We start from the raw sequence: 25,157 nt of genomic DNA on the forward strand, positions 1-25,157 counted from the left end.
ACACTACGTATTTTTATGTAATATCTATATACACAAACTATTTCATTCGATTATTTCAAAACTAATTTATGATTACGAAAGAAACAGAATGAAACGAAAATAATAATAATAATAATAATAATAATAATAATAATAATAATAATAATAATAATAAAAAGAAAAAGAATATAAGGAAAAAAAAATCTTATCGTAGGTTTTTGATTGGTACTTTTTTTTTTTACGAAGGCTCTACACGATGGCGCTGTAGTGCTTTCGCAGTCAGCCTGAAGTTAATCGAAGATGCCGATTGTTACAAAAAAAAAAAAAAAAAAAAAAAAAAAAAAAAAACCATAAACCCAGGCCGGGTTTTTAGTTTAATTGTGAAATATTTAATCGTGCCGATTAATCTCATAACATTTCGTGAAAAGTTTAATTCATTTGGTAAAATAGAAATACATGAAGATATATAATAATAATAATAATAATAACAAATTGTTTAACATTTGTTATATCGAAAGATAGAATAATACGTTAAAATGCCGGCATTTACTTTAAAGATAGTACCACATTATCGGGACAGATGTCGCTAGTAAACGTAGTTATTTGAGGCGCGGCGCAGTGTGCTTTGCATCACTGAACGAGAAACTCTTTCGAAAAATATCATGCGATATATCCAGTGGGATTTTATGCACTCATGTCACGCATTCACAAATTTAAATAATCTCAACCACAGACCAGGCTAAACTATTGGTGTTTAAAAGAGAAAAGAACAGAAAAGAAAAAAAAAAAAAAAAAAAAAGCTAGAAAGAAAAAATCACAAATATATATACATATATATATATATATATACTTTTTCTTTCTTTTTTTTTCTTTTTTTTTTTTTTCTTCTTTTTAAATCGAAAACATTGATCATTATCAAATAGGAAAATTAATTCTATTCTACGAATGGTCATCGTGGCAGTCACGTCCGATTTGTACTGACTTTATTTATAGTGTCTGGTTATTTTTGCATGTGTTTCTTTTAAAACAAGATGCAGCTGTCCGCTGGCTAATAGGCATTCTTGTGTACGTACCTCTGTAAGTTTGTTCGTTAGATAGGCCCAACACTAAATTAAGGCATAAGTAGTTAAAGAGACATCAGTTATAGTACTTCTACATGGACGCATTCGTTCGTGATACGTGGGTGTGTTAATACGTAAAATATATACATTTTTTTTTATTAATCATTATAAATATTTTATAATCAATTATTATAATGATCTGGACTTTTATACTGAGTGACAATATATAGCATTTATTTCGAGGACAACGACGAAGATTTAACATCCAATATTATAATTGTGGTCATCTCTTGATTCAGGCAATACAGGTATAACAAGGATAATTCAAACTTTATATATATATATTGATATATATATATATATATATATATATATATATATATTTATATATATAATGAATATTTATAAAGAATTATCATAAACAAATATCTATTTGTTAATAGTCCACTTTTTTTCTTTTCTTTTCTTTTTTTTTTTTTTTTTTTTTTTTTTTTTTTTTTAATAACAATTACATTCTGCCACTATACGTTACATTGTATTAACTTAATTATCTTGCATCAAGGTTGCATTTCATTATATGATATACTTGATACAGTGATACATTATGTCAATCTTATATATTTCCTAAACGAGTAAATGAATTTTTTTTATATCTATATTAGATTAACGTTAGATAAAGGATTAAGCTTTAAAAAAAGATATTTCTTATATTCAGATCTTTTTTTTCCATATAAAATGACATTGACTTCTACTGATACAAAATAAATCAATTTTACATTTGAATTATATTCCTTTTATCGATTATTATTCTCATTGTTAATTTGTCACATTAAAGTTAAATTGGATTGTTTTTCTGTGTTAAGGAAAAGGCATTAATTGTTTATCAATTTGCTGCTGTTTAAATAAAGAAATAAAAGGGACAAATGGAATCTGCTGTAACTGGACGAAGGCGTACTGCCACACGGCATTCTGCTGAGGATCAAGCACTTGATCAAATAGCTAAAGAGGTATGAAAAAATAATAATAATCTATTTTTTTTTAATTCTATTAAAATATTATGTTCAATGAATATAGAACAATTCTATAAAACATAGTATTGTAATATTATGTTCTATAGAATTATTATGTTCAATGAGAAAAATGTAAGTTGAAGGAAAGCAATTGATTGGCTCTATGATACATAGAATGGCGATACACCTGTACGTTTATGAGTAGCTTATATCTATCTAAATTTATAATTTCATACCTGGATATAAATTGTTTATTAATATATATATATATATATATATATAAAATTAGTATTCCTATATTGTTCTATCCACATTTCTATAAGAAGAAGACGTAAAGTAATACTTTAACTGCTACTAAGTTACATGTTATAAACCGCATAATGATAACAGCTTATCATAAAGATAAGATAGGAATGTCAGGAAAACAGGTAACTTTGTCTACGAAGTTAAGGCTAAAAGTGAGTATAACAAAACAACTATTATTACATTTTGTTTTTATTTAAGAAAGAAACAAGAGAAAAGAAATTGTTATTATTAAAATAATTAAAGTTATACGATTATTATATTTCACACAAGTATTTTATATTTTTGGTATTAAGTATATATTATTCTTTTATTTGCATTGGAAAAAAAAAAAAAACATAATATTTGTGTATTTTTATTCATCGCAGAATTTTATAGGTGTATAAAGTTTAAAAAACATTTTAGTATATCAATATTTTTTTTTAAATAATTGTATATTCATTGCACACTCATATACATAAACATATATATATATATATATATATATATATATATATATATATATATATATATATATATATATATGTATGTATGTATGAATGTATGTATATATTAGTACAAGAATTGATTTAATTCTAGTAATGTTAATAATCAATTGAATTTGAAAATGTTATTGGTAAAAGGATGGATTTTCCGTACATATTTTCAGGCAGAAGCACGACTAGCTGCAAGGAGACAAGCAAGAGCTGAAGCTAGAGAAATCCGAATGCGTGAATTGGAAAGACAACAGAAAGAAGCGGAAGAAAATGCTGATAGAGTTTATGACATGTGTTCAGGTAATTATTATGAAAAAGAAATTCAAAAAATTATTATATTATATTATATTTCAATGATTTTTTTTTTTTTTTTTTATAGATCCTAATAGAGCCATGAGAGTAACTCCGGATCCTGTAAGGACATCACGCTTGCTTACAAATTCTAATAATTTTCAATCCAGCTGTAAATCATCAGAAGATTCATTAGAAGATGTGGGACTTGGTAGAGATCTTAGGGTATGTGATTCATAATTGAGTAATATAACAAGACCATCTTAATTAGAATTAACACTGAGCCATTAGATACTAAAGTGTTATATAATTTATAGTTAGAGCTGAAGGAATTTGAAGAGAAATTTAGAAAAGCAATGATAGCTAATGCCCAATTAGACAATGAAAAATCTTCTTTTGCCTATCAAGTTGATATATTAAAAGATAAATTGGAAGAATTAGAAGAAATGGCAGCCCAATTACGTAGAGAACTACGAGAGAAGAATCGAGACGCTGAGCAATTAAAACGACTTGGTCAAAGATTAAAAGATGATTTAGATTTATGCAGAACACAATTGTTAGAAAGGGATACATTAATTCAGGTATCTTTTAGTTTTAATTAGAAATTTTCTATCGTTAAAAATTAAATGAATTTATTAAATAATAATAATAATAATAATAATAATATAATCGTTTATCATATAGGAAAATGGATTAGTGATAGTTGAAGATGAAGGAACCGATGAAGAAAATGATGTTGAAAGTGGACCCTGCCATAGAAGAAGAGTATTAGTTAGTAAAGAGTCTGCAGATTTATTACAGAATGCTGGAAAAGGATCCTTGGGTATATTATTTTAATCTGACATTATTTATATTACAATTGATATAATCAAAAAGAAAAGTATATATAAATCGAACGATTTTTTTTTCCTCTCTTTTACAGACGTTCGACTGAGAAAGTTTGCTTCGGAGAAAAAAGAATTAGAAGATCAAATACGACATTTAAGATTGGAATTAGAAGAAACCAAGAATCGCATAAGATCTGAGAGATCCCCGGGTGCAGTATTAGGTTGAAGTTAAATCTGTACATTACATGTGTGATGGAGTGCATACATCTTTTTTTTAATTTTTAATACTCCATAAAATGGTCTTATAAACAAATAGTTACGAAATGTTTTATCTGTCATAACAATTTTCAATTTCATCAAATGTTACTTTATACGAGCTGTTTATTGAAACAGGTGGCTTAACGTATTCTGAAGATATTCAACGAGAGGCTAATAAGCTTTTAATCGATTACAAATTCAAGCAGCAGAAAACGGAACAGGATATGTCTACGTTACAAGCCACGGTGGCTAGATTAGAAAGTCAAGTAATACGTTATAAGTCTGCGGCAGAAGCATCTGAGAAAGCGGAAGATGAACTCAAAATTGAAAAGAGAAAATTGCAAAGAGAAGTAATGATGCCCTGTTTCTTTTTAAATAATTCATTTTAATATATGTGACAATGATACGTATTAATAATTTTATGATATTTTTTATTTTTTATAGGTTAGAGAGTTTCAAGGACGCGTTGAAGAGCTCGAAACAGCAAACTCGCATTTACAAAGGCGATTAGATAAACTTAAAAATGCTAAATCCGCTCTTTTTAAAGATCTTTGATGAAATTATTTTTGTTTTGTTTTGTTTTCTTTTTTTTTTCTTTTCTTTTCTTTTCTTTTTTTTTGTTGGGATCCGTCAAATCTACTCGATTTTTTTTTTCTTTTATGCTATCTATAGACGAAAAGCATTTATTTAATAATTTTTAAAATAACAATATCGCAAAATATATCAAAGTTATTTGACAATTTGATAATAACATTTAACAGAGAGTATGTGTACTGTTATCAGATCTTTTATAATTTAAAGAGCTTTTATCATTTAGAGAATGATACGTATAAAAATATTTATACTAATGAATTTGTACGCAAAGTCATTCTTTGTTTTTATCTGGTCTTTTGGTAATAAGCAGTTTAATGGCAATTTAACAACGAGAAAATGCTTGTTTAGTAATAATATTTTAGGCATTTATAATACTATATTAATTTATAAATAGTTGTGTAAAGACAATTTGTGCATGTACATAACATTGTTATGTTATAACAGCCTATCGGTTTTTACATAGTTCTCTCTATCCATTGACATCAATATTAAAAACGAATTGTGTGTTACATTTTGAATTATTAAATGATGTCAATGTGTGACATTATAAATATATATAAAACAATAATTCATATGAATTTATTTAAATTGTATAAATTTATATAAATTTATATAATTATATAAATAAGAATTTATATAAATTTTTAATCAATATTTCAATTTTGGAAGCTTCATGCTCACAATCAAAGCGCATACAAATTTAATATTTTGTAGTTTGAAATAAACAGGAAGAAGGAGAAAGAGAGAGAAAGAGAGAGAAAAATATTATGATTTTTGCAATTATATAAAGAAGTTAACATATTTTAGTAATTTATGTACTTGGTATAATAAGTATACTTAAATTCTTAAATTTTAAACTATTCTTCTAGTGTAAAATGGAAGTGATCAATTACGAATGTATTTAAAAGAGTTTGAACATTTGAAATTATGAGTTACGTAATTAGTTTTCAATTTTTATTCCTTTGATCCTTTATTTAGTTTTTTTGAAAATTTTCAAATGCATTTTATTATTAAAAACTATCGCGAACACACAAGATAGATCATAAATGACAAAAACCACACCGGACTGTCCTTTAGCGAACCATAAAATAATATGCTTGAAAAAAAATAAATAAGTATAAATATATCCTTATTGTGCAGAATAGTAATAACAGATGAGAAGATATAAAATTATTGTATACTGCGTTGGAAAAAAAAAAAAAAAAGAAAAAAAAGAAAAAAAGAAAAAAAAACAAAAAAAAAACAAAAAACATATCCTTGAATATGTTGGTAGTGAAAGTATATTTATGATCGTGTTGCATTTATACATTATATCAAAATGATTTCTGAAACATTGTGACTGATATGTGTTTTTCATCCAACGGGGATTGATACGAACTACAAAAATTAGCCGTACAATAGTGTGGTCTTTGTACATTTAGAATAAATTCAAATATATTGTTATAAATGTATGTGATATTCTTTGTGTATTTAACAAAGTTTTGTCCATAATCACATTAATATGACTCATGCGAATATACACAATGTACATACATATTACTTCCAATGTTGTCCTATTATAGAAGTTTACCCGTCATAATATCATTGGTTAAAGAGAATCAAATTATGTTTAAAAAAGTTTTATCTTTGCGCTCTAAATAATGTGTGCCAAAGGGATAAAAAAAAATGTGTTAACAGTTTGTCGTTTAGAAACACACACATTTTTAATAGTCCATGATATTATTTCAAATGAAAAAAAAAAAAAATAATAATAATAATAATAATCATGTTTAATTATTGATTAATAAATTGAAAAGAAAAACAGAAAATAATATATGTTCTGTCATAATTTTTTAAAGTTTTTTTTTTTCTTCATTTTTTTTCTACTAATTATCTTACTTTAATTTGATCAAATTTTTATTCTTTTTAAATTAAACCAATACATACATATATATATATATATACATACCTTGCAATGAATAACAAGTCTTTAATTGAAATTAATTGAAAATATTTAGCAGATCTTTATTAAAGATATATAAATGAATATTTTACTTTGTTTTAATCTATTGCAATGTCAATTTATAATAATAAAAATTGGAAAACAATTAAGATGTAATATAATTTTTTTAAAAGCTTACATTTTAATTGTAATAGTTTCTTCGTTGCTCAAAATTGCAATGAAACAATCGTATTCATATTTTTTTTTTTTTTTTTTTTTTTTTTTTTCTCTAAATTCATTACGAAACCATACTAAAACAATACAAATTTTCAAATTTCTGTTCATAACTTTGGATTAATGTGCTTATATATATATATATATATAACATTTTGGAAATGTATAAAGACATGCAGCCATTTGCTCGGTAAATACTTGCATATGATTTAACTTTAAAATTCTATATACCATAAGTAAATACCAACTTAGAATCTCATTGCATGGAAGTTGATGTTAATGAAGATTCATGAGCTAGGGTTGACATACCAAGATGACTTTCCTTTTTGAAAGTTTCAAGGTTCATAGTTAACATAAGAGGTAGGTGAAATCTCTTTTACTGAAAGTTTTACCCTCCAACATCAGTCAGATTCAGATATAATGTATTATTAAGCATGACTTAAGGTCGTACTTTCGGTATATCAAAAATTCAAGTGTAAAACAATTAATTTAAAATAATAATTTAAATTATTACAAACAGGTTTTATCACGAGCTAAAAAAAACTCTATTCTAAAAATTCTCTTCTAATTACTGGGATGACATAAGCTTAGCAAAAATTCAAATCCCTCAAAAGTTAAATGGAAATGTTAGCGTTTAATAAATATTAATAAAATAATTTTATTTATTAATTATATCCTTCCGAGTTCGTGTTTTTTTACGTTTGTCAAGAGATTAAATCGAATTTATTTTATATCGATTGTATCTTTACGATTTTTGTAATGTTGCTAAGAATAATCTATTGTTTATATGTTACTAAAGTAAATTAATCGATTTTAATGTAAAAGTTGATTTTACTAAAATAAAATTACGAATTTAATTGAATTTTAGAAAAGAAAAAAGTACAAAATTTCTGTCTCGATTTTAATAATAAAAATGCTTAAAATATAAAATAATCCTATTTTGACGTTTATTCCTCGGATTATAAAAGTTTCTTTAAGTCTAATGCATCTTAAAAACTATACGATACTTTACGGAATGTAATATCGTTTAATTATAACCTCAAAGTACTCCAAATACATTGTACATTATTTAAATAATTATAAAATGTTCATATCTATAGGATGATTAAATACAGAAGTACGGAAAGAGTGTATCTCGATGTTTATTCCTCGGAGTACGAAAGGAGACTGACGTGTGATAACTCGTACGATCCCTTTAATAGTTCCTTCTTGTTGACATTAAACGATCAACATATGACGAAAGAAAAATACTCCAAGTACAATGGATCTTAAAAACTATACGATATTTTACGAGATGTAATATCGTTTAATTATAACCTCAAAATACTCCAAGTGCATTGTACATTATTTAAATAATTATAAAATGTTTATATCTATAAGATGATTAAATACAGAGATACGGAATGAGTGTATCTCGATGTTTATTCCTCGAAATACGAAATGAGAAAATTCGATTTATTCTCGAGAACGTAGATTTTAGAATAGAATCACCGTTAGCCTGTGAATCTTCAGATGCAGTAATTTCCACGTAATGAGACTTGGATCGGTAATACTTGCAATATATTAAAATCAAATTATAAACCACAATACAAAGCAATTACCGCCAGGCTGCATATTTCAATGTATTTTCAAAATCCATTCAATTTAATTTCCGATTAAATAGCACTAAAGTAATAACACTTCGTATTGCCAGTAATATTTCTACAGGTCAATAGATAAGATATAATTAAAATTAAAGATGATTTTTTTAAAATTTGAAAATTTATGTATTAATTATCATATGTGTTAATTATATTTATTATTCTTTATATTTTTTTGTTATTTTTTTTTAACGTGAAACAAATGCCTATCAATGTCGTATCCAGCATGAATCATTTAACAGGATTTATATTATCATATAAAAAGATATACATATAAGAGATTAAAAAGCATTCACAGTTTATTAAATTATTTACTCTACTCTAAATGAAATCAATTATTATGTACGCGTAGAGAAATATAACCAAATAAGTTTATAAACCGATACGATAGACGCATGGTGGGGATAATGTTTTCCGCTTATATTCGTAGTTCATATTTTGTCCATACCTGTCGCTGAAGTCACAGAAGCTTCGAATAAAAAGTAGTGAATAGCCTTAACGATCCAGTCTTCTTTCGCATTTCGACGAGGAATTATTGCAGCTGTCTCTTTCAAAACGTTCAAGATTAAACAATTAATACTTTTGGTAATTCTAATAATTATTTTAAACGATGTATAATGTACACAGAGTACAATAAACTAATATTTAAACAATAATCTAATTAGTTAAACATTACACAAATCGTAACAGGCATTTAATATAATATTATTTTAATATAATATTTAAATGTAGTTTAGTTTTGATTTCTACGTTGTAGACTACATTTAATATCGACAAAAACAAGTGTTTGACTGATTTTGAGCTTTCTCGATCCAATCTTCTTTTACATTCCGACGAGAAAACATCGCAGCTCTCTTTCTCTCTTTCTTTTTCTCTTAACAAACGTCTAAGATTAAAACAATTAATAATTTCGGTAATTTTATTGTGATAACCTATTATAGATACATAATGGAGACTGTTTTTTTTATTGTGCTCGTAGTTCATATTTTATCCATACTTGTCGCTGATGTCGCATACGCTATGGACGATGAACGATAAACATTAATGATATGAATTAATTTAAATGTAGAAATCGATCATATGTAATTATTTACTATATGTGTGTGTGTATGTGTGTGTGTGTGTATATATGTATATGTATATATATATATCATTCTTTTTTCTTTTATTATTCAATCAATAACAATGACAATACAGGCAAATAGGAGATAGATAATCGTTGATTGGTCTGTTCTTGTGTTGTGAGAACTGTCATCTAGCAGACAAAATAGAAACTACAAATAATGTTATTTGTATATATAATATGTGGTGTTCTTAAAATAAAGTTAATTTAGTCGTTTTAGAAAGAAGTTTGCCATAATGATTTTTTAACATACATCATTTAGCCATTTAATGGGTTATACCCGTAGCAAATTTAGATAGAACGAATTTATATTTAACGTTGTGTGTGCGTGTGTTTGTGTTAATTATGGGAAAAACAAAAACTATTAGCAAGGGTTGTCCTAAATGTGAACAACAGGTAATTTAATTTGATATTTTTCTTTTCATATATTAGACGCAATATAGAGGAAGGTATCCAATTTTTTTTTTGTCTAGAGGAATATCATGCTTATTATATTTCAATTGGAATGGTATTTTTTAATCGGTATAATAAATTTTATAAAACGTATAATAAAATAATTGTATTATTTATATATTTTTTTTTTTTTTTTTTTTTTTTTTTAATTAAACTTTTTTATATGAAATCTTAACAATATCCTGAACATAACCTAGATTGATATTTGATATTAATACTACATTTATACTAATCGTAAATGATTGGTTACAATCATTTTTATAAAATATTATAATTTTTTTTTTTTTCTATTGTACACATACGATTAATTTTATGAATTTCTTTTTTCCTTTTCATTTGTTTTTTTTTGATTTTTTTTTTTATTTTTTTTTTATTTTTTTTTTTGTTTTTCTTTTTTTTTTCTTTTTTCTGAAGTGAATAAAAAATATACCTCATTATACTGAAATAATATTATTTGTAGCGTTAATATTTATATTTTTTAGCGTTGATTTAATATTTTTTTTTTTGTTTTTTTTTCCCAGGTACCCGTCGCTTGTAAAGCTTGTCCATGTGGGCATTCATTTTTTAATGCACGACGTAATTCCATCAAAAGTCCTCCAAGTCCTGACAATGGAGTTATGAAAACGAGAAGAACTAATCGCATCAAACGTGAAAAGCCAAATTATTATGATGCTTTAGAATATGATAAACAAACGAAAAAAAGTTCTAAGGTATTTTCTATACATATATATCTATTAATATATTTATCTATAATCATAATATCATAATATTATCATAATAAAAAATTAATACGGTGTTTGTTGCAACTATATGAAATATTAAATTGAATGTCTTACGATGATTAAACTCATTATGTTATTTTAATGATACTAAATGTAAAATTACCTTAATGAGTGATATGATCTATAAGGCGTATTTAAAAAAAAAATCTTAGTTTTATTTTTTTTTTCTTTTCTTCTTTTTTCTTTTTTTTTTTCTTTTTTTTTTTTTTTTATAGATAAGACGTGCTGCGGATACCTCCAGTGATATAGATTGTCGTCAATTAAATAAAAAGAAAAAAAGAAAAGGTAAAGGAAAAGGTAAAAATGGTAGTAGTTCTGGATTGGGCGATGACGACGACGAAATGGAAGGAATTAGTGGCTTATCTCCTGAGAAACAGTTAACATGTTCTCTTATTTTACAAGAGCTTAATAATAAAATGAGGGTAGTGGCATGGAAGCCTTCATGAATTTATCTGGGTGGAAGATGTACATACATAATTATGGGATTATAAGATGTGTTTTGATCGTACAAATACTTTCGTCTAAAGATAATAACATTAAATGAATGTCTTCGATGTTTTGAATAACGTCAAACACACATCACAAAGCAATATAATTTAAATTAACGAAGTGAAATATTCTCTATGTATATACATATTTTACAAAGAAATATTTTTCTTGTTCTTTTTTGTCTTTTTTGTTTTTGTATTTTTTTTTTTTTTTTTTTTTTTTTTTTATTTTTTATCTTGTTCTTTTCTATCTGTGATTTTTGCTAATAGAATTTCTCTATTTATTCAAACTTTTTTCTACCATTCTTTTAGGTAGATAACACGTTATATTTATATCTCCAAAATCAATAAGACTAATCTAAGACAACTGATAAAAAACACAAAAGAAATAATTATATACAAATGTATATAGATATATGTAATATAAAATGTGAAATTGTGTAAAGGAAAGATAATTTTAATGTAATTATCATGTTTCATTTTGTTATCAATGAAAGATTTTCTACCTTATATATGTGTGTATATGTATATATATATATATATATATATATATATATAATATATGTATATATATATATGTATATATATATACACACACACACATGTATAATGTAATTAATGATATAATATTGTACATTATGTGCGTGTAAATAATATGTAAATAATAAATTGTAAAGGCAAATTGAAATAAAATCACGACGTGATCTGTACGTTCGTATTTTCATAGTGTTCAATATTGAGTTATAATTTTATGTGCGTGTATATATATATATATATATATATATATATATATATATATATATATATAATTTTTCAAGTTAATAATAATAATAATAATAATAATAATAATAAAATAACAACAATAAGTTAAAGTAACAAGAACAACAATAATAACAAATATTTGAACTAGATTTGATTGATCATGCAGAAGAACACGAAAATTTATTTCAATTCGTCAAATTAATTTTAAATGTATGAAGAAAGTTGTTATTCGATATGACTATCAACAAATTTATAAGAAACAAAAATTGTGTAGCGACAAAAATGCTGCGATTTATTAGTTTTCTAATACACGTTTACTCTCTCTCTCTCTCTCTCTCTCTCTTTCTTTCTTTCTCTCTCTCTCTCTCTCTCTCTCTCTCTCTCTCTCTCTCTCTCTCTCTCTCTCTCTCCTCCAAAGAATATCACACTCTTGCAAAATATTTTATTCTTTCACATTTGGATCTCCTTGACAATTGTTATTTTCAGTATTATTAACGGGCAGCTTCGTTGGTTTTGATACTTCATTAAATACCAATAGAAGAGGCAAACCTCCCATTACCATACATGTACCCATGCACAGGAAACATACGGTGTAACTTCCAGTTACATCACGTAAATAACCTGAAATTATTTATAAAAAGAAGAATAAACGATTAGGTATTAAAGCGTCATTGTATCATCGCATTGTATCAAAATCCTTTGGCATTATTATCATGATCATCATGAAATTATTGTAATATCAAAATGTGTACCTGCAAGAGGTGGAATAGAAATTGCTCCAACGCTTTGAAACATTCTGACCAATCCATAAGTTGAAGATATTTTATCAGTTCCATATTGGTCAGCAAGAAGGACGGGAACTAAGAGAAACCAACACCCCAAGCACAATCCGTACATTCCAACGGAACATGCCAAGACATAAAAAGAATGTGCCATTGGAATTGTTAAGACTGCAACACCGGCCCCGACGACGCTAGAAAAAAGAAAAAAAGAAAAAAGAAAAACAAGCTTATGAAAGAATTTCTTTTTAACGCCGTTCTCATTGAACGTAATCTGACTTAAAAGAAAAAAAAAGGAGAAACAATCAATAAGCGGAGGTACAAAAAAAAAAAAGAATATTATCGAGTTTTATAATCCAGTCCTCAAAAAAAAAAAGAAAAAAAAAAAAGAAAAGAAGGGAAATAACATATTACATTACCTTCCAATGTATCCTTTTCGTCGATCAAAAAGTTGCAAATCAGATAACCAACCTAATCCAAGTCTACCACATAAATCGAGAGCAGCCGAGATGGCAACTAGATAGCCAGCTTCTGCTTTCGAATATCCAGCTGCGTGAACGTAAGCTGGCAAATAATATAACATGTATGGACTTCCGGTCGACATTAGACTGACCGAGAAGCACATCATAATAAATTGTGGATTTTTCAATAATGAAAGATCGATGTAACGTGCAACTTTTTGCATTATCGTTTTGGGTTCCTCCGTTGTGGTAGCCATAACATCGTTAGGAGGTATCGGTACAGGACATACGACTGTCGTGGAAGATCTAAGAGATCTCAAAGATGATCTAGCTTTGTAAACGCACGTCGAATCGGTCGATAAATCTTCGACGCTATGCAATATACTTGAGCTTCGTATCTTTGAGATTGGTTTCATCATCAGACCTTCCCCCATAACGTCCTTTTCTTCATCACTGTCTGTTAATTCGACGGCTATCACGCTATTCTGATGGAACAATTCGTTAAGAAGATTATGACGAGTCGTTGGATCATTGACTGATTCAAACAGAAGATCGAGTTTCTGTTGTTTTGTAGCCTCCTGTCTACCATTGCTTTCGTTCTTTTTCTCACCGGACTTTAATCCATCGTCATTAGTTTCAACATCCGGAAGATAATTATTCTCGAGTGGTCTGTACAATGTTGCACTGACGCATACGTGAAGCATACATCCACCCAATAATAATATCGTACCGTGAAAACCAAAATTCTTTACCAGTGTCTCGATTAAAAGTGGAAATACAAAGCTACCAGCGGCCGTGCCAGATACGCATATGCCGTTTGCCAGGGCACGATGTTTATCAAAGTATTGAGAAACGATTATGATGCCTGGTGTCGTCGATAATCCACCACCGATGCCTGAAACAAATTGTTTTGGAAGTTTTTATTTTTATTTATCAATTTTTTTTTCTTTGATAACAAATACACCAGAGTAAAAAGAGAGAGAAAGAGAGAGAGAGATCAAACAATTCATATTATGATGAGTTTTACTCATCGTCAATCATCAAATAAATTATTCAAAGTCGATTTATTTAAAGATCACATAAGAATTATCTATTATTTCTCTCTAATCTTTTTTTTTTCTCGGAACATGTAAGTCCATATCAAATGAATTTGGAATTGTTCATGTCAATCAATTCCATCGTAAAAAATAATGGTTCTCTAAAATGGATCACGGTTTGTAAGTGATTTTAGGAAGCTCTGAAATAGAGTAAGTAATACGATGAAAAATAATAATAATAATAATAATAATAATAATAATAATAATAATAATAATATCTGAGAAGGCTATTATAAACCCTCGCCCTCATCCGCTTTTTTTATTTTTTAATTACTGTATCCTTCAGATGATAATAATAATAATAATAATAATAATAATAATAATAATAATAATAATAATAATAATAAACGATTTATAACTCACCAGTCAAGATACCAAATGTAAAAAAGAGATGTATCAAGCTGGTGGCGAAATAACTAGTCGTAAGTCCTAAAGCACAGAACAATCCACCGATGAAGACAACAGTTCGGCAGCTATACTTTTGACATAGCATGCTCGTTACAGGCGCTGAAAATGAATGATCAACATTAATCATATAGAGAATATTTGTGTGTGTGTGTGTGTGTTTTTATCGATTGATATTTTTTTATAAATAAAAAAGTACATCAATCTGACGAGAAGATAAAGATTTTGTTTTAAAAACTTTAACATAGCGCGTGGGTTAGCTTATAAATATGCATTTTTTTTTTATTTTAGTAAGATTCAAGATCAAAGTACCCGTGACGATATAACAATGAAATATTACATATATTATACATTTGAAAAAAATTTTGTAGAAAAAAAAAGAGAGAGAGAGAAAAAAAAGTAAGGAAATAGCTTTAAAAATATGTTTAAAAAATTATCAGAAAATTCGAAATACTTCAATTGTTGGCGCGAAAAATAAATCAACCAGTAAAATATATACTGTGTGTTTATATATATATATATATAAAAAATATATATATATATAGAAGAAATAATAAAAAATAAAAAATAATAAATAAAAGATAATTGGAGAAAGATAATTTGACTTACCCAAGGCGAGACAAAGGCAAGAAAGTATAGCTGGTATCCAAGATGCAACCGATGCTGATGAGTCCTTAAACGTTTCCATGATTTCAACATAGAGGACGCCATAGGATTTGACCAGGCCAGCGACCCAAAATTGGACGAAAAAGGCACCAAATACAATGACCCAACCATATCCACCATCCAACGGTACATAAGTACGATTTCTTGGTTTCCTGGTATCTCTTCTTTTAGGTTTCTTCTTTTTCTTGCTCGGCGCTATTTTCGAATTTGTTGTTTTAGAAGAACGTAATTCACGCGATTTCGCTATCAACGGTCTAGCCGTTAAACTCGATATAGTTAAAAGATTTTCATTATCCTCGTCCTCGATGGTATCCGGTGGACTTTGTAAATGAGGTGGCACGACCGGTGTCGAGGTAGCAGTGGCTTGTACCATCAACGAGGCCGGCCTTTTAGGGGATGGCACGCCATTACTTAAATCAAATACGGGAGCGGAATGAATCGAGAGTAAGGAGCCCAGCTGATTCTGTTGATTCATATTTTCGTCGATGACGGCCGTACTGACCATCTCCTGTGACGCTGCTCCTTCTCCTCCTGTACCGCAACTACCCCCGACCGTCGTCGTCGCACGGTCGACCGATCTACACGAATCCTGGAAACTCCATTCCCGTGGCAACGACATTTTTTACTGTCTTCGACGAAACGAGAACCGTAATACATTGGAGTTCCGTATTCTTTCTCTTTATCTCTCTCTCTCTCTCTCTCTCTCTCTCTCTTTCTCTTTCTCTCACTCTCTCTCTCTCTTGCACTCTTTTTTTTTCTTACGCCTTTCTCTTTATTCCTTTTTAGCTTAACTCAAAGAGAAAACTTTTGTCTAATTATTTTTCTTTGTCTTTTTATTTTATACTCTTTCTCACTCTCTCTCTCTCTCTCTCTCACTCTCTCTCTCTCTCGCACTCTCATTCGTTCTCACTCTTTCTTTCTCTACATACGTTACCTAACTATCGTCTATGTACTTGATCTATGTATTCGTATACGTCATAAGCTCTCTCTCTCTCTCTCTCTCTCTCTCTCTCTCACTCTCTCTCTCTTTCTCTTTCTCTCTTTCTTCCTTTCTAATTTGTACTCTTTCCTTCTTTCTCTTACATACAATGGAGACAAACGATAAGGAACCTTTTCTTTTTAAAACACACACTCTTCTTCTTCAGTATGTTAATTTCCAATATTCTATGTTGCCTCTTGCCTTGTCTTGCCTTATCTTGCCTTCTTGTCAATCCGGTAGCAATGCCTCTCACCATTTAACTTCTTGTTCTCCACTGTTCCTTCTGTCACGATCAGACGGTTCCTCGGTAAATACGGAATGGAAGGGGTTGCGCACGCACATGAGGTCGCCACGGGGTGGAAACCTACGGGATCGATATGCAGCAGGTACAAAATGACGAAATGACGCACTCTCTCTCTCTCTCTCTCTCACTCTTTCTCTCTCTCTTTCTTTCTCTTTCTCACCCCTCTCCCTTCTCTCTCTCACTCTCTTTCTCTTTCTCTTTCTCCCTCTATCTCTTTCTTTCTACCCTTTTCTCCCTCTTTCTTTCTGATCAGAATCACCATGTGTTGAAAAACTTTGTTTATTTCTCTTCATTTCTTTCAATACTTTGAAAACAGTATTTTCTGGATATGCTCATTAATGGACTCGTCAATTTCATCTTTCGGATTTTCCATTTATTTTCTTTCCAGCTGATCTACGAACATGAAAATAATATGCAAATTAATGTACATATATATATATATATATATATATATATATATATTATTACAATATGTTAATTATATATGTTAAATATATATATATATATATATATATATATATATATATATATTTGTATCATGATTATTCAAATTCATTTAACATACCTTTTTCATACCATCAATTTCTTCTCTATAATTTCTAATAATTTTGTATGTGATTATAGTTATTGGAGCGTATAATATAGAAATGACAAGAAAAAAAAGAGAGAGAGAGAGAGAGAGAGAGAAAGAAAGGAAAAACAAAGATAGAATACAAAGAAACAAATAAAGCTCACATGTAACTAACGTATCGACTTTATCATTACGAACTATATGTCTGTTCAGATAATATAAGAATTTGCATTTAAGTGGAACTATTAGACTATTATTATCCAAATATGAAAGACCACGTGGAAACTAGTGGTACCAGTGTTTTTCTATGTTGACATAATCAATATTTTAGGAAAATGTATATATATGTATATATATATATATGATCATTATAGATTATATCTATAAATTTCTATTGTAATATTGCAACATATTAAACGAATACGAGGGGAAGGAAACGTGCGAAGAGAGAACGAATTTGAAAGTTGGTGCCAAAATCTTTGAATTTACGATAGCGGTGGTGAGGGCACGGGTCGGGGTAAAGGGAATGAATCTCTCTCTCTCACGCGCAGCATCCGACTGGATCAATGTATACCAAGAGGAGGTCAGATCTTGGCTCTGCCCTCGTACTTGGGCCATTATAACTTGGGCCGTGCCCAAGTACTCTTCTACCTGTTTAACAAAATTTTTTCAACATTTTTGGTGGGTGAACACATCGAACAACTTCGTACGTCGTTGTCGTCGTCATCGTCGTCGTCATTGTCGTCGTCGTCGTTTAGTTTTGCAACATTTGATTTCGTTTTATTTTTTCTTTCTCTCTTTCTCCCACTCTATCTATCTATTTCTCTCTCTCTCTCTCTCTCTCTCTCTCTCTCTCTCTCTCTCTCTTTCTTATCTTTCTTCCGAAAGAGAAAAGAAAAATTCCAAGGATTATAATTATACGTTAAGGTAGGTCAAGATTCGTTTAAAGTGTACGCAAATTCTTACATTTCCTTTAATACGATATAACATTTCTCAGATATTTCAATTTATTTATCATTGCAATGGCAAAATCTGGTAAAATGATCGCATTGATTTGTCTTCTAATGCTTTTGGAAGACTATAGTCATGCCGCAAGACCATCCAGTTACAACAGTCCAACTTTATTCATGATCGGTGGTGTCCTTTCGAACAATGAAAGCAAAAATTATTTTGGTGCCACCGTTGATGTGAGCATACATATTTCATTATGACATTAATTATTATATATATATATATATATATATATATATAAATATATATAATAATTAATTGTTTTACTCTGGAACAAACTTAAATAATTATATTTTAGCATTTGAACTTTGATTCACAATACGTGAACAAAGGTATAACTTATCAACACACTGTCATCGAAATGGATTCCAATCCAATTAGGACAGCTCTAAGCGTTTGTAAATCTCTAATCGCTAAGCAAGTTTACGCAGTAGTTGTGTCTCATCCTTTAACAGGTGATTTGTCACCAGCTGCTGTTTCCTATACCAGCGGTTTTTATCATATACCTGTAATTGGTATATCCTCTCGTGATTCAGCATTTTCCGATAAAGTACGTCGATCTTTAGATCATACCTTATTAGGATATATATATATATACATATATATAAAAGTAATTCTTACAGATATATATATATATATTTTTTTTTTCAAAATTATTTTTCAGAATATTCACGTGTCTTTTTTACGTACCGTCCCACCATATTCTCATCAGGCCGATGTGTGGGTCGAATTGTTGAAATATTTTAACTACATGAAGATCATCTTCATACACAGTTCGGACACTGATGGTCGTGCTTTGCTCGGACGTTTCCAAACGACATCACAAAATTTAGAAGATGACGTTGAAATCAAAGTACACGTAGGTCCATTTATCCTTTTCTTTTGTTTATCATGAAACATTTTCTAATATCGAAAATTTTCAATCCTTTAAAAAATAAAAAAAAAAAAAAATGAACAGGTGGAATCCGTAATAGAATTCGAGCCAGGTCTTGAAAGTTTTATGGAACATTTGATGGATATGAAGAACGCACAAGCCAGAGTCTGTTTGATGTACGCAACGTAAGTGATCTAATTAATCAATTATTATTGTTTGATCGTACGATTTAAATAAAGTTCGAATAAATGATTTAAAAAAAGAAAAAAAAAAAGAACAAAACAAAAAATCTTTGCTTAATTTAAAGGAAGACAGATGCAAAAGTTATCTTCAGGGATGCGGCATCATTAAACATGACCGGAGCTGGATACGTTTGGATTGTTACCGAGCAAGCATTGGATGCACCTAACGCACCAGAAGGTCTTCTTGGATTGAAATTAATTAACGCGAGCGCAGAGAAGGCTCACATCAAGGACAGCCTGTCAGTCCTTTTGCGATCGCACACGATAGGCACACCTACATGTATATGCATGAAACTGTATACATAGTTTCACGATTAGGTAAAATCTTCCACTTCACACAATTCGAGATCACCTGGGCTTCCCCAATCTACAAAGAAGAAAGGATTGTGATTGCTGAAATATTTTTTCGTCCGATTATCTTCAATTTATCATCTTCACTATCCCTTACTCTTTTGTTAGCTTGATAATTTTATTATATATATATTTTTTTTTTCTTTCATCTTAAATTTATTTATCTTGCACATCGTTTCATCTCTCTTTCTCTCTCTCTCTCTCTCTCTTTCTCTTTCTCTTTCTCTTTTTATAAGAGTTGCGTTCGAGTTGTAAGGTTTTTTAATTTTTTTTTTCCGGAAAAACTGCATACGCATTAAAAAGTTGAAACTATTGTCTCAACTTTGTTATTCTCAACATAGTCATTTTGTACACGTACATATATGTTTTCAGAAATTCGGCGCCATGATTGCATGACCGCTGTTAACGATTCTTCGGGGGGTCTGTTTTGTTCATTGAAAAATAGTTCATGCAAGAGAGCGACACGATTGGAAAATGAGCGATTACACAGAGAGCGATTATCAGATGAGTGATTATCCTTCGGCGTTGGAAAAAGCCAAAAAAAAAAAAATCATTAAGCGCAAGATTAGGTGAGTAGAAAGTATGAGGAATCATTCGGAAATTATTTTTCAAAGACTTGAAAGACTGTTCTCATTCGATGAACAGAAGTGTTGTCTTGATGGAAGAGTATGTTAATTTTTCACAATAAGCAAAACAGACCGAGAACCCCTAAAAAAATTCGTTCACAATGATCATGTAATCGTGGCCTGGACGTTGTAAAAAAAAAATATGTACGTATACAGGTCGACCATGTATTGATAAGTAACAGTAATTTCTGCTTTTTGATGTAAATGATTTCTCAGGGGAAAAAAAAAAAAGAAAAAAAAATTTAGAATGCCTTAAAACTTGAGCGCACCTCGTAACAATATTTCTTTTATTATCACGCAGGTATCAACGAGATATGAGGGAGCATCATTCGATAAGGAAACTTTTATGTCTCGATGTTGATTACAGATCAAAGGACTCTCTGATTTCTCTCATGGATGTTACTGCATGGAAACGTTGTCCCGTAGAAATTGTGTTGTGTGCATAAGTATACTAAAAAAAAAAAAAAAAAAAAACAAAAAAAAAAAAAGTGGCCTGATTATTGGCTTTCTGATGTCAAGAGTATAACATTTATTTTCCAGATATGCTTTTGTCTCTGCTTTGCGAGAAATGAATGAAACCGAAGAGATCACAAGTGCTCCTAAGGATTGCGGTGATTCCGGATCGATATGGGAGACTGGGAAGAAACTTTTTGAGTACGTGATTATGATATTTTTTGTCTATTTAACCCTTTAGCTGCACATTGAAGTGCATTTAAACGTGTTTCCACAATTCCGCAGTGTTTCGATGTCCTCACTTATGCATTTATTCCATATCCATATATGGTATATAAAGTAATACATTAAAATGCAAATTATATAATATTTGTATTTTGATTAACATATACAAGATTGGATGCCAAAATCAAAATTTTCACATTTTTCAAATAATGCAAACGGATTTAAATCCAAGAAAACAAGTCAGCCATAATACTGACTCTCTTAATATTAGCTAAAGGGTTAATAAATATTAAAAAAAAAAAAAAAAAAAAAAAAAAAGTGTACGTATATACGATAATGTGAATTTAGTTATATACGTCAACAAGTTTTACCACATGGAGAAACTGGCAGAGTTGCTTTCGACGATAATGGCGATCGTATTTTTGCTGAATACGATATCATTAACATCAATGAGGATAGTCGGCAAGTTTCGGTTGGACAATATTTTTATCCAGCAGTAAGTAGATCCAAAATATTGACATAATTATCATTAAGATTATATATAAAATGAATAAAATCAATATTAGTATTAATATCTGAAATAGAATGGAACAAAAATGAGATTAAGAGTGAACGAGTCTAATATCACGTGGCCTGGGCGTTTAAAAAATAAACCCGAAGGTTTAATGATACCAACGCACTTAAAGGTTTTGACAATTGAAGAGAAACCTTTCGTTTACGTACGTGAAGCAAGCGAAATTGATTGCCTGCCTGATGAAATAGCATGTCCTCATTTCAACGTTACCGATCACGAGAGTAAGCAATTTAATCAAACAATTTGTGCGTGTCTGTTTAATTTAAAAATTAATTAACGATACTAAAAATAAATGAAACCTTTTCTATATGATTTACAGACTCGAAAATATATTGTTGCAAAGGTTATTGCGTAGATTTGTTAAAAGAATTATCTAAGACTATCAATTTCACTTATAATCTTGCCTTATCACCGGATGGTCAATTTGGCAGTTATGTTATTAAAAATAGTTCAGGTATGTTTCCTAATAATAATTCTTTAATATATATAGATATTATACATACATGCATATAAAATATATAAACTTTTTATATATAATATTTAATATTAAATAAATAAATATTGTATATAATATTATACAGTATATATTATATATAATATATATATATATAACATAAAAAATATTTAATTACAGTCGGAGGGAAAAAAGAATGGACAGGACTAATCGGAGAATTGGTGAACGAACGAGCAGATATGATCGTTGCACCATTGACGATTAATCCTGAACGTGCTGAATTCATCGAATTCAGCAAGCCATTCAAATATCAGGGGATAACTATACTAGAAAAAAAGGTATCGGAGAGAGAGGGAGAAAGAGAGAGAGAGAGAAAGAGAGAAACATCTAATATCCATTGAATAAATAATTCATTGAATCCTCTTCCACTTATTGAAACCCCTATTGAACCCCATTGAAACCATCCCCCCATTGTATTCTATTCTCCTCTCCCCCTCCCAAAGAAACGAAAGAAAATAGATGATTAGATCGATAAAATTTTGTTTGATTCCAGCCATCCAGGTCGTCAACATTGGTATCTTTCTTACAACCATTCAGTAACACCCTTTGGATCCTGGTGATGGTTTCGGTGCACGTAGTGGCGCTAGTTCTGTACCTCCTCGACCGGTTTTCACCTTTCGGGAGGTTCAAACTAGCTAATACTGACGGCACCGAGGAAGATGCCCTCAATCTCTCGAGTGCCGTTTGGTTTGCATGGGGAGTATTATTGAACAGTGGAATTGGAGAAGGTAAATACGATTCTTTCTTAATATCATAGATAAATACAGTAACTGATATATTAGGATTGGACGAATCTAATATATAAAAAAAAATATAAAAATGTTGATCAAAAATAAATGATTACTTAGAAAAGATTTTGATGATTATGCATTTTATTGTATTTAGGTACTCCGAGAAGTTTTTCAGCACGAGTATTGGGTATGGTATGGGCAGGATTTGCTATGATCATCGTGGCATCTTATACAGCTAATCTGGCTGCCTTCCTTGTATTGGAACGTCCTAAAACAAAATTGACTGGTATCAATGATGCCCGAGTAAGTAGATGTACTAAATTTTCTTAAAAATAAAAAAAAAAAGCAGCACAATCGAAACGCATAATATTTGAAAATTTTGTTTTATAACTATAAAGCTCAGGAATACTATGGAAAATTTAACATGCGCTACGGTTAAGGGATCAGCAGTGGACATGTATTTCAGGCGACAAGTTGAACTCTCTAATATGTATCGAACAATGGAAGCTAACAATTATGATACAGCCGAAGATGCTATACGTGATATAAAAATTGGGTATGCGTATACTTTGTAGAGGTCTATCCCATAATAAATTTTCAATTAAACGTCAAGTTAAATGCGTTCAATATAATAAATCCTTTTTATGTTTTATTTAGGAAATTAATGGCATTCATCTGGGATAGCTCACGTTTGGAATTCGAGGCAGCTCAGGATTGCGAGCTAGTAACTGCCGGTGAATTATTTGGTCGTTCTGGTTACGGAATTGGCCTGCAGAAAGGTTCACCCTGGGCGGATGCCGTGACACTGGCAATTTTAGACTTTCATGAAAGTAATAGCAACGCAATGACATCAAGTATAAGAGTAGATAGATGAAATATGATTTTATCAAAAGCGAAATTTTAACTGAATAAGAAAGAAAGAAACGACGGTGTATGATATATCCATCAAATGTAAACTTTGAAACTCCATTGATTGTTTCTAGGTGGTTTTATGGAAAGTCTCGATAATCTTTGGATACTCCAAGGGAATCTACAACAATGCGAACAATTTGAAAAAACTCCGAACACTCTCGGATTGCAAAATATGGCGGGAGTGTTCATAGTGGTCGCGGTCGGTATCTTCGGTGGTATTGGATTGATTATTATCGAGATGGCGTACAAGAGGCATCAAACTAAAAAACAGAAGAAAATGGAACTGGCAAGGCACGCAGCCGATAAATGGAGAGGAACGATCGAGGTAAACAGCGATCGGCGGCCGATTTCGTTGTTTGATATATTTCCATCGTTTCTTCAGAAATGTGTGTTTGTCAGTAATCCTCAGGAAGCGACGACGAGGTAGCTGCGCTGAGGCATGTCCATTTCCCGGGGGACTTCCCTTCGAACCCTAGTAATAATAATTACGTGATAATTAGCGAGTTGCACAACTGACAGTGTGTAGAAATTATTATGAAGAAGTAGTTGTAGGTAAAACTAGTTGCAGATATGTATATTTCATAAAACTATTATCCCTCATCTCGAGGAGACACGATACACGTAGGATCGTCTTGAGAGCATAAATAAATAAATAAATAAATAAATAAATAAATAAATAAATAAATGAATAAATGAATAAATAAAAAATAAAAATATAACTGCACGAAGGAGGATAATACGAAAATACAAAATTAAGACGAACGTTGTTACATATCTTCGGACGATCCTAAGTGCACATATATATATATATATATATATATATATATATATATATATATATATATATATTTAACATAATGTTAAATTAATCATATAAAGAAAAGAAAAAGAAAAAAAGAAAAGAAAAGTAAAAAAAAAAAAAAAGAAAAAAGAACAATATTTTCTTTTCGAAAGGGATTTCCTTTGCCCTTAAATACTCCTACAAGATTATTCGTAACCTTTAATTTTATCTATGCAGAAGCGGAAAACACTTCGAGCTTCGATAGCTGCACAACGAAGAATTCAAAGCAATGGCCTGAACGATCCAACGACCGTCAGCTTAGCAGTCGATACGGTCGCCAGATGCACCGTCGCACCACGTAGCCCTGGAAGGGCATGGCCTGGAGATAGTGATATACGT

The 25,157-nt window shown here is 29.7% G+C and overlaps 4 protein-coding genes and 2 long non-coding RNA genes across 15 annotated transcripts in view; 3 read left to right on the plus strand and 3 right to left on the minus strand.

The window, feature by feature from the left end:
- Positions 1 to 557: 557 nt before the first annotated feature.
- On the plus strand, positions 558 to 5,406 carry LOC124952824 (leucine-rich repeat flightless-interacting protein 2). Of its 4 annotated transcripts, XM_047503293.1 has the most exons (10): positions 558 to 729; positions 1,011 to 1,348; positions 1,904 to 2,047; positions 3,003 to 3,129; positions 3,209 to 3,345; positions 3,438 to 3,701; positions 3,805 to 3,943; positions 4,043 to 4,168; positions 4,341 to 4,555; positions 4,650 to 5,404. In XM_047503293.1, exons 3-10 carry the CDS (start codon positions 1,964 to 1,966, stop codon positions 4,758 to 4,760), a joined length of 1,203 nt encoding a protein of 400 aa, XP_047359249.1. In that variant the 5' UTR covers positions 558 to 729; positions 1,011 to 1,348; positions 1,904 to 1,963; the 3' UTR covers positions 4,761 to 5,404. The 4 variants fall into 4 exon arrangements, with proteins under 4 accessions (XP_047359249.1, XP_047359253.1, XP_047359250.1 ...); XM_047503297.1 differs by lacking the exon at positions 558 to 729 and having other exon boundaries at positions 850 to 1,348; positions 4,043 to 4,156; positions 4,650 to 5,406; XM_047503294.1 differs by lacking the exons at positions 558 to 729; positions 1,011 to 1,348 and adding an exon at positions 2,377 to 2,508 and having other exon boundaries at positions 1,900 to 2,047; positions 4,650 to 5,405.
- LOC124952826 lies at positions 1,722 to 2,578 on the minus strand. Its single transcript, XR_007102013.1, has 2 exons — positions 2,287 to 2,578; positions 1,722 to 2,039 (listed from the first exon to the last, which is right to left on the minus strand). It is a non-coding gene; the product is annotated as an uncharacterized LOC124952826 (long non-coding RNA).
- A 3,825-nt stretch (positions 5,407 to 9,231) lies between the features above and the next one.
- LOC124952928 (UPF0547 protein C16orf87-like) lies at positions 9,232 to 11,616 on the plus strand. Its single transcript, XM_047503572.1, has 3 exons — positions 9,232 to 10,113; positions 10,692 to 10,880; positions 11,168 to 11,616. The coding sequence occupies exons 1-3, from the start codon at positions 10,063 to 10,065 to the stop codon at positions 11,396 to 11,398; spliced, it is 471 nt and encodes a 156-aa protein (XP_047359528.1). The 5' UTR covers positions 9,232 to 10,062; the 3' UTR covers positions 11,399 to 11,616.
- A 969-nt stretch (positions 11,617 to 12,585) lies between these two features.
- LOC124953176 (monocarboxylate transporter 12) lies at positions 12,586 to 16,466 on the minus strand. 2 transcript variants are annotated; one of them, XM_047504166.1, is made up of 6 exons: positions 16,113 to 16,466; positions 15,554 to 16,020; positions 14,903 to 15,046; positions 13,401 to 14,337; positions 12,955 to 13,175; positions 12,586 to 12,823 (listed from the first exon to the last, which is right to left on the minus strand). In XM_047504166.1, the coding sequence occupies exons 1-6, from the start codon at positions 16,265 to 16,267 to the stop codon at positions 12,645 to 12,647; spliced, it is 2,103 nt and encodes a 700-aa protein (XP_047360122.1). In that variant the 5' UTR covers positions 16,268 to 16,466; the 3' UTR covers positions 12,586 to 12,644. The 2 variants fall into 2 exon arrangements, with proteins under 2 accessions (XP_047360122.1, XP_047360121.1); XM_047504165.1 differs by having other exon boundaries at positions 15,554 to 16,466.
- A 1,869-nt stretch (positions 16,467 to 18,335) lies between these two features.
- LOC124953175 (glutamate [NMDA] receptor subunit 1) overlaps positions 18,336 to 25,157 on the plus strand; it is a 7,102-nt gene continuing 280 nt past the window's right edge. Inside the window, exons 1-18 of one of the 6 annotated variants that reach the window (XR_007102140.1) lie at positions 18,336 to 18,391; positions 18,462 to 18,651; positions 18,774 to 19,025; positions 19,140 to 19,334; positions 19,434 to 19,534; positions 19,657 to 19,830; positions 21,109 to 21,222; positions 21,595 to 21,742; positions 21,831 to 22,041; positions 22,140 to 22,274; positions 22,455 to 22,612; positions 22,828 to 23,062; positions 23,220 to 23,368; positions 23,464 to 23,621; positions 23,723 to 23,919; positions 24,049 to 24,302; positions 24,377 to 24,452; positions 24,996 to 25,062. Coding sequence is in view for 4 of the 6 variants with exons in the window: in XM_047504161.1 (XP_047360117.1) it covers positions 18,487 to 18,651; positions 18,774 to 19,025; positions 19,140 to 19,334; positions 19,434 to 19,534; positions 19,657 to 19,830; positions 21,109 to 21,222; positions 21,595 to 21,742; positions 21,831 to 22,041; positions 22,140 to 22,274; positions 22,455 to 22,612; positions 22,828 to 23,062; positions 23,220 to 23,368; positions 23,464 to 23,621; positions 23,723 to 23,919; positions 24,049 to 24,302; positions 24,996 to 25,157 (2,808 nt within the window). In the remaining 2 variants the exon portion in view is untranslated. Of the gene's footprint in view, positions 18,392 to 18,461; positions 18,652 to 18,773; positions 19,026 to 19,139; positions 19,335 to 19,433; positions 19,535 to 19,656; positions 19,831 to 21,108; positions 21,223 to 21,594; positions 21,743 to 21,830; positions 22,042 to 22,139; positions 22,275 to 22,454; positions 22,613 to 22,827; positions 23,063 to 23,219; positions 23,369 to 23,463; positions 23,622 to 23,722; positions 23,920 to 24,048; positions 24,530 to 24,995 lie in introns of those variants that run through there. The other 5 variants (XR_007102139.1, XM_047504161.1, XM_047504162.1 and 2 more) reach the window with 5 other exon arrangements.
- Positions 23,086 to 24,759, minus strand: LOC124953182. Its single transcript, XR_007102141.1, has 2 exons — positions 23,755 to 24,759; positions 23,086 to 23,333 (listed from the first exon to the last, which is right to left on the minus strand). It is a non-coding gene; the product is annotated as an uncharacterized LOC124953182 (long non-coding RNA).

Source organism: Vespa velutina, chromosome 11 (genome assembly GCF_912470025.1).
Source record: "Vespa velutina chromosome 11, iVesVel2.1, whole genome shotgun sequence".
NCBI classification, from domain to species: domain Eukaryota; kingdom Metazoa; phylum Arthropoda; class Insecta; order Hymenoptera; family Vespidae; genus Vespa; species Vespa velutina.

Coding starts and splice junctions, on each gene's coding strand:
- LOC124952928 (XM_047503572.1), top strand. CDS start 10,063: ATGGGAAAAACAAAAACTATTAGCAAGGGTTGTCCTAAATGTGAACAA. Junction 10,114..10,691: donor GTCCTAAATGTGAACAACAG/GTAATTTAATTT, acceptor TTTTTTTCCCAG/GTACCCGTCGCTTGTAAAGC. Junction 10,881..11,167: donor AAACGAAAAAAAGTTCTAAG/GTATTTTCTATA, acceptor TTTTTTTTATAG/ATAAGACGTGCTGCGGATAC.
- LOC124953176 (XM_047504165.1), bottom strand. CDS start 16,229: ATGTCGTTGCCACGGGAATGGAGTTTCCAGGATTCGTGTAGATCGGTC. Junction 14,338..14,902: donor TACATTTGGTATCTTGACTG/GTGAGTTATAAA, acceptor AATTTGTTTCAG/GCATCGGTGGTGGATTATCG. Junction 13,176..13,400: donor CGAAAAGGATACATTGGAAG/GTAATGTAATAT, acceptor TCTTTTTTCTAG/CGTCGTCGGGGCCGGTGTTG.
- LOC124952824 (XM_047503293.1), top strand. CDS start 1,964: ATGGAATCTGCTGTAACTGGACGAAGGCGTACTGCCACACGGCATTCT. Junction 2,048..3,002: donor TTGATCAAATAGCTAAAGAG/GTATGAAAAAAT, acceptor ACATATTTTCAG/GCAGAAGCACGACTAGCTGC. Junction 3,944..4,042: donor TGCTGGAAAAGGATCCTTGG/GTATATTATTTT, acceptor TCTCTTTTACAG/ACGTTCGACTGAGAAAGTTT.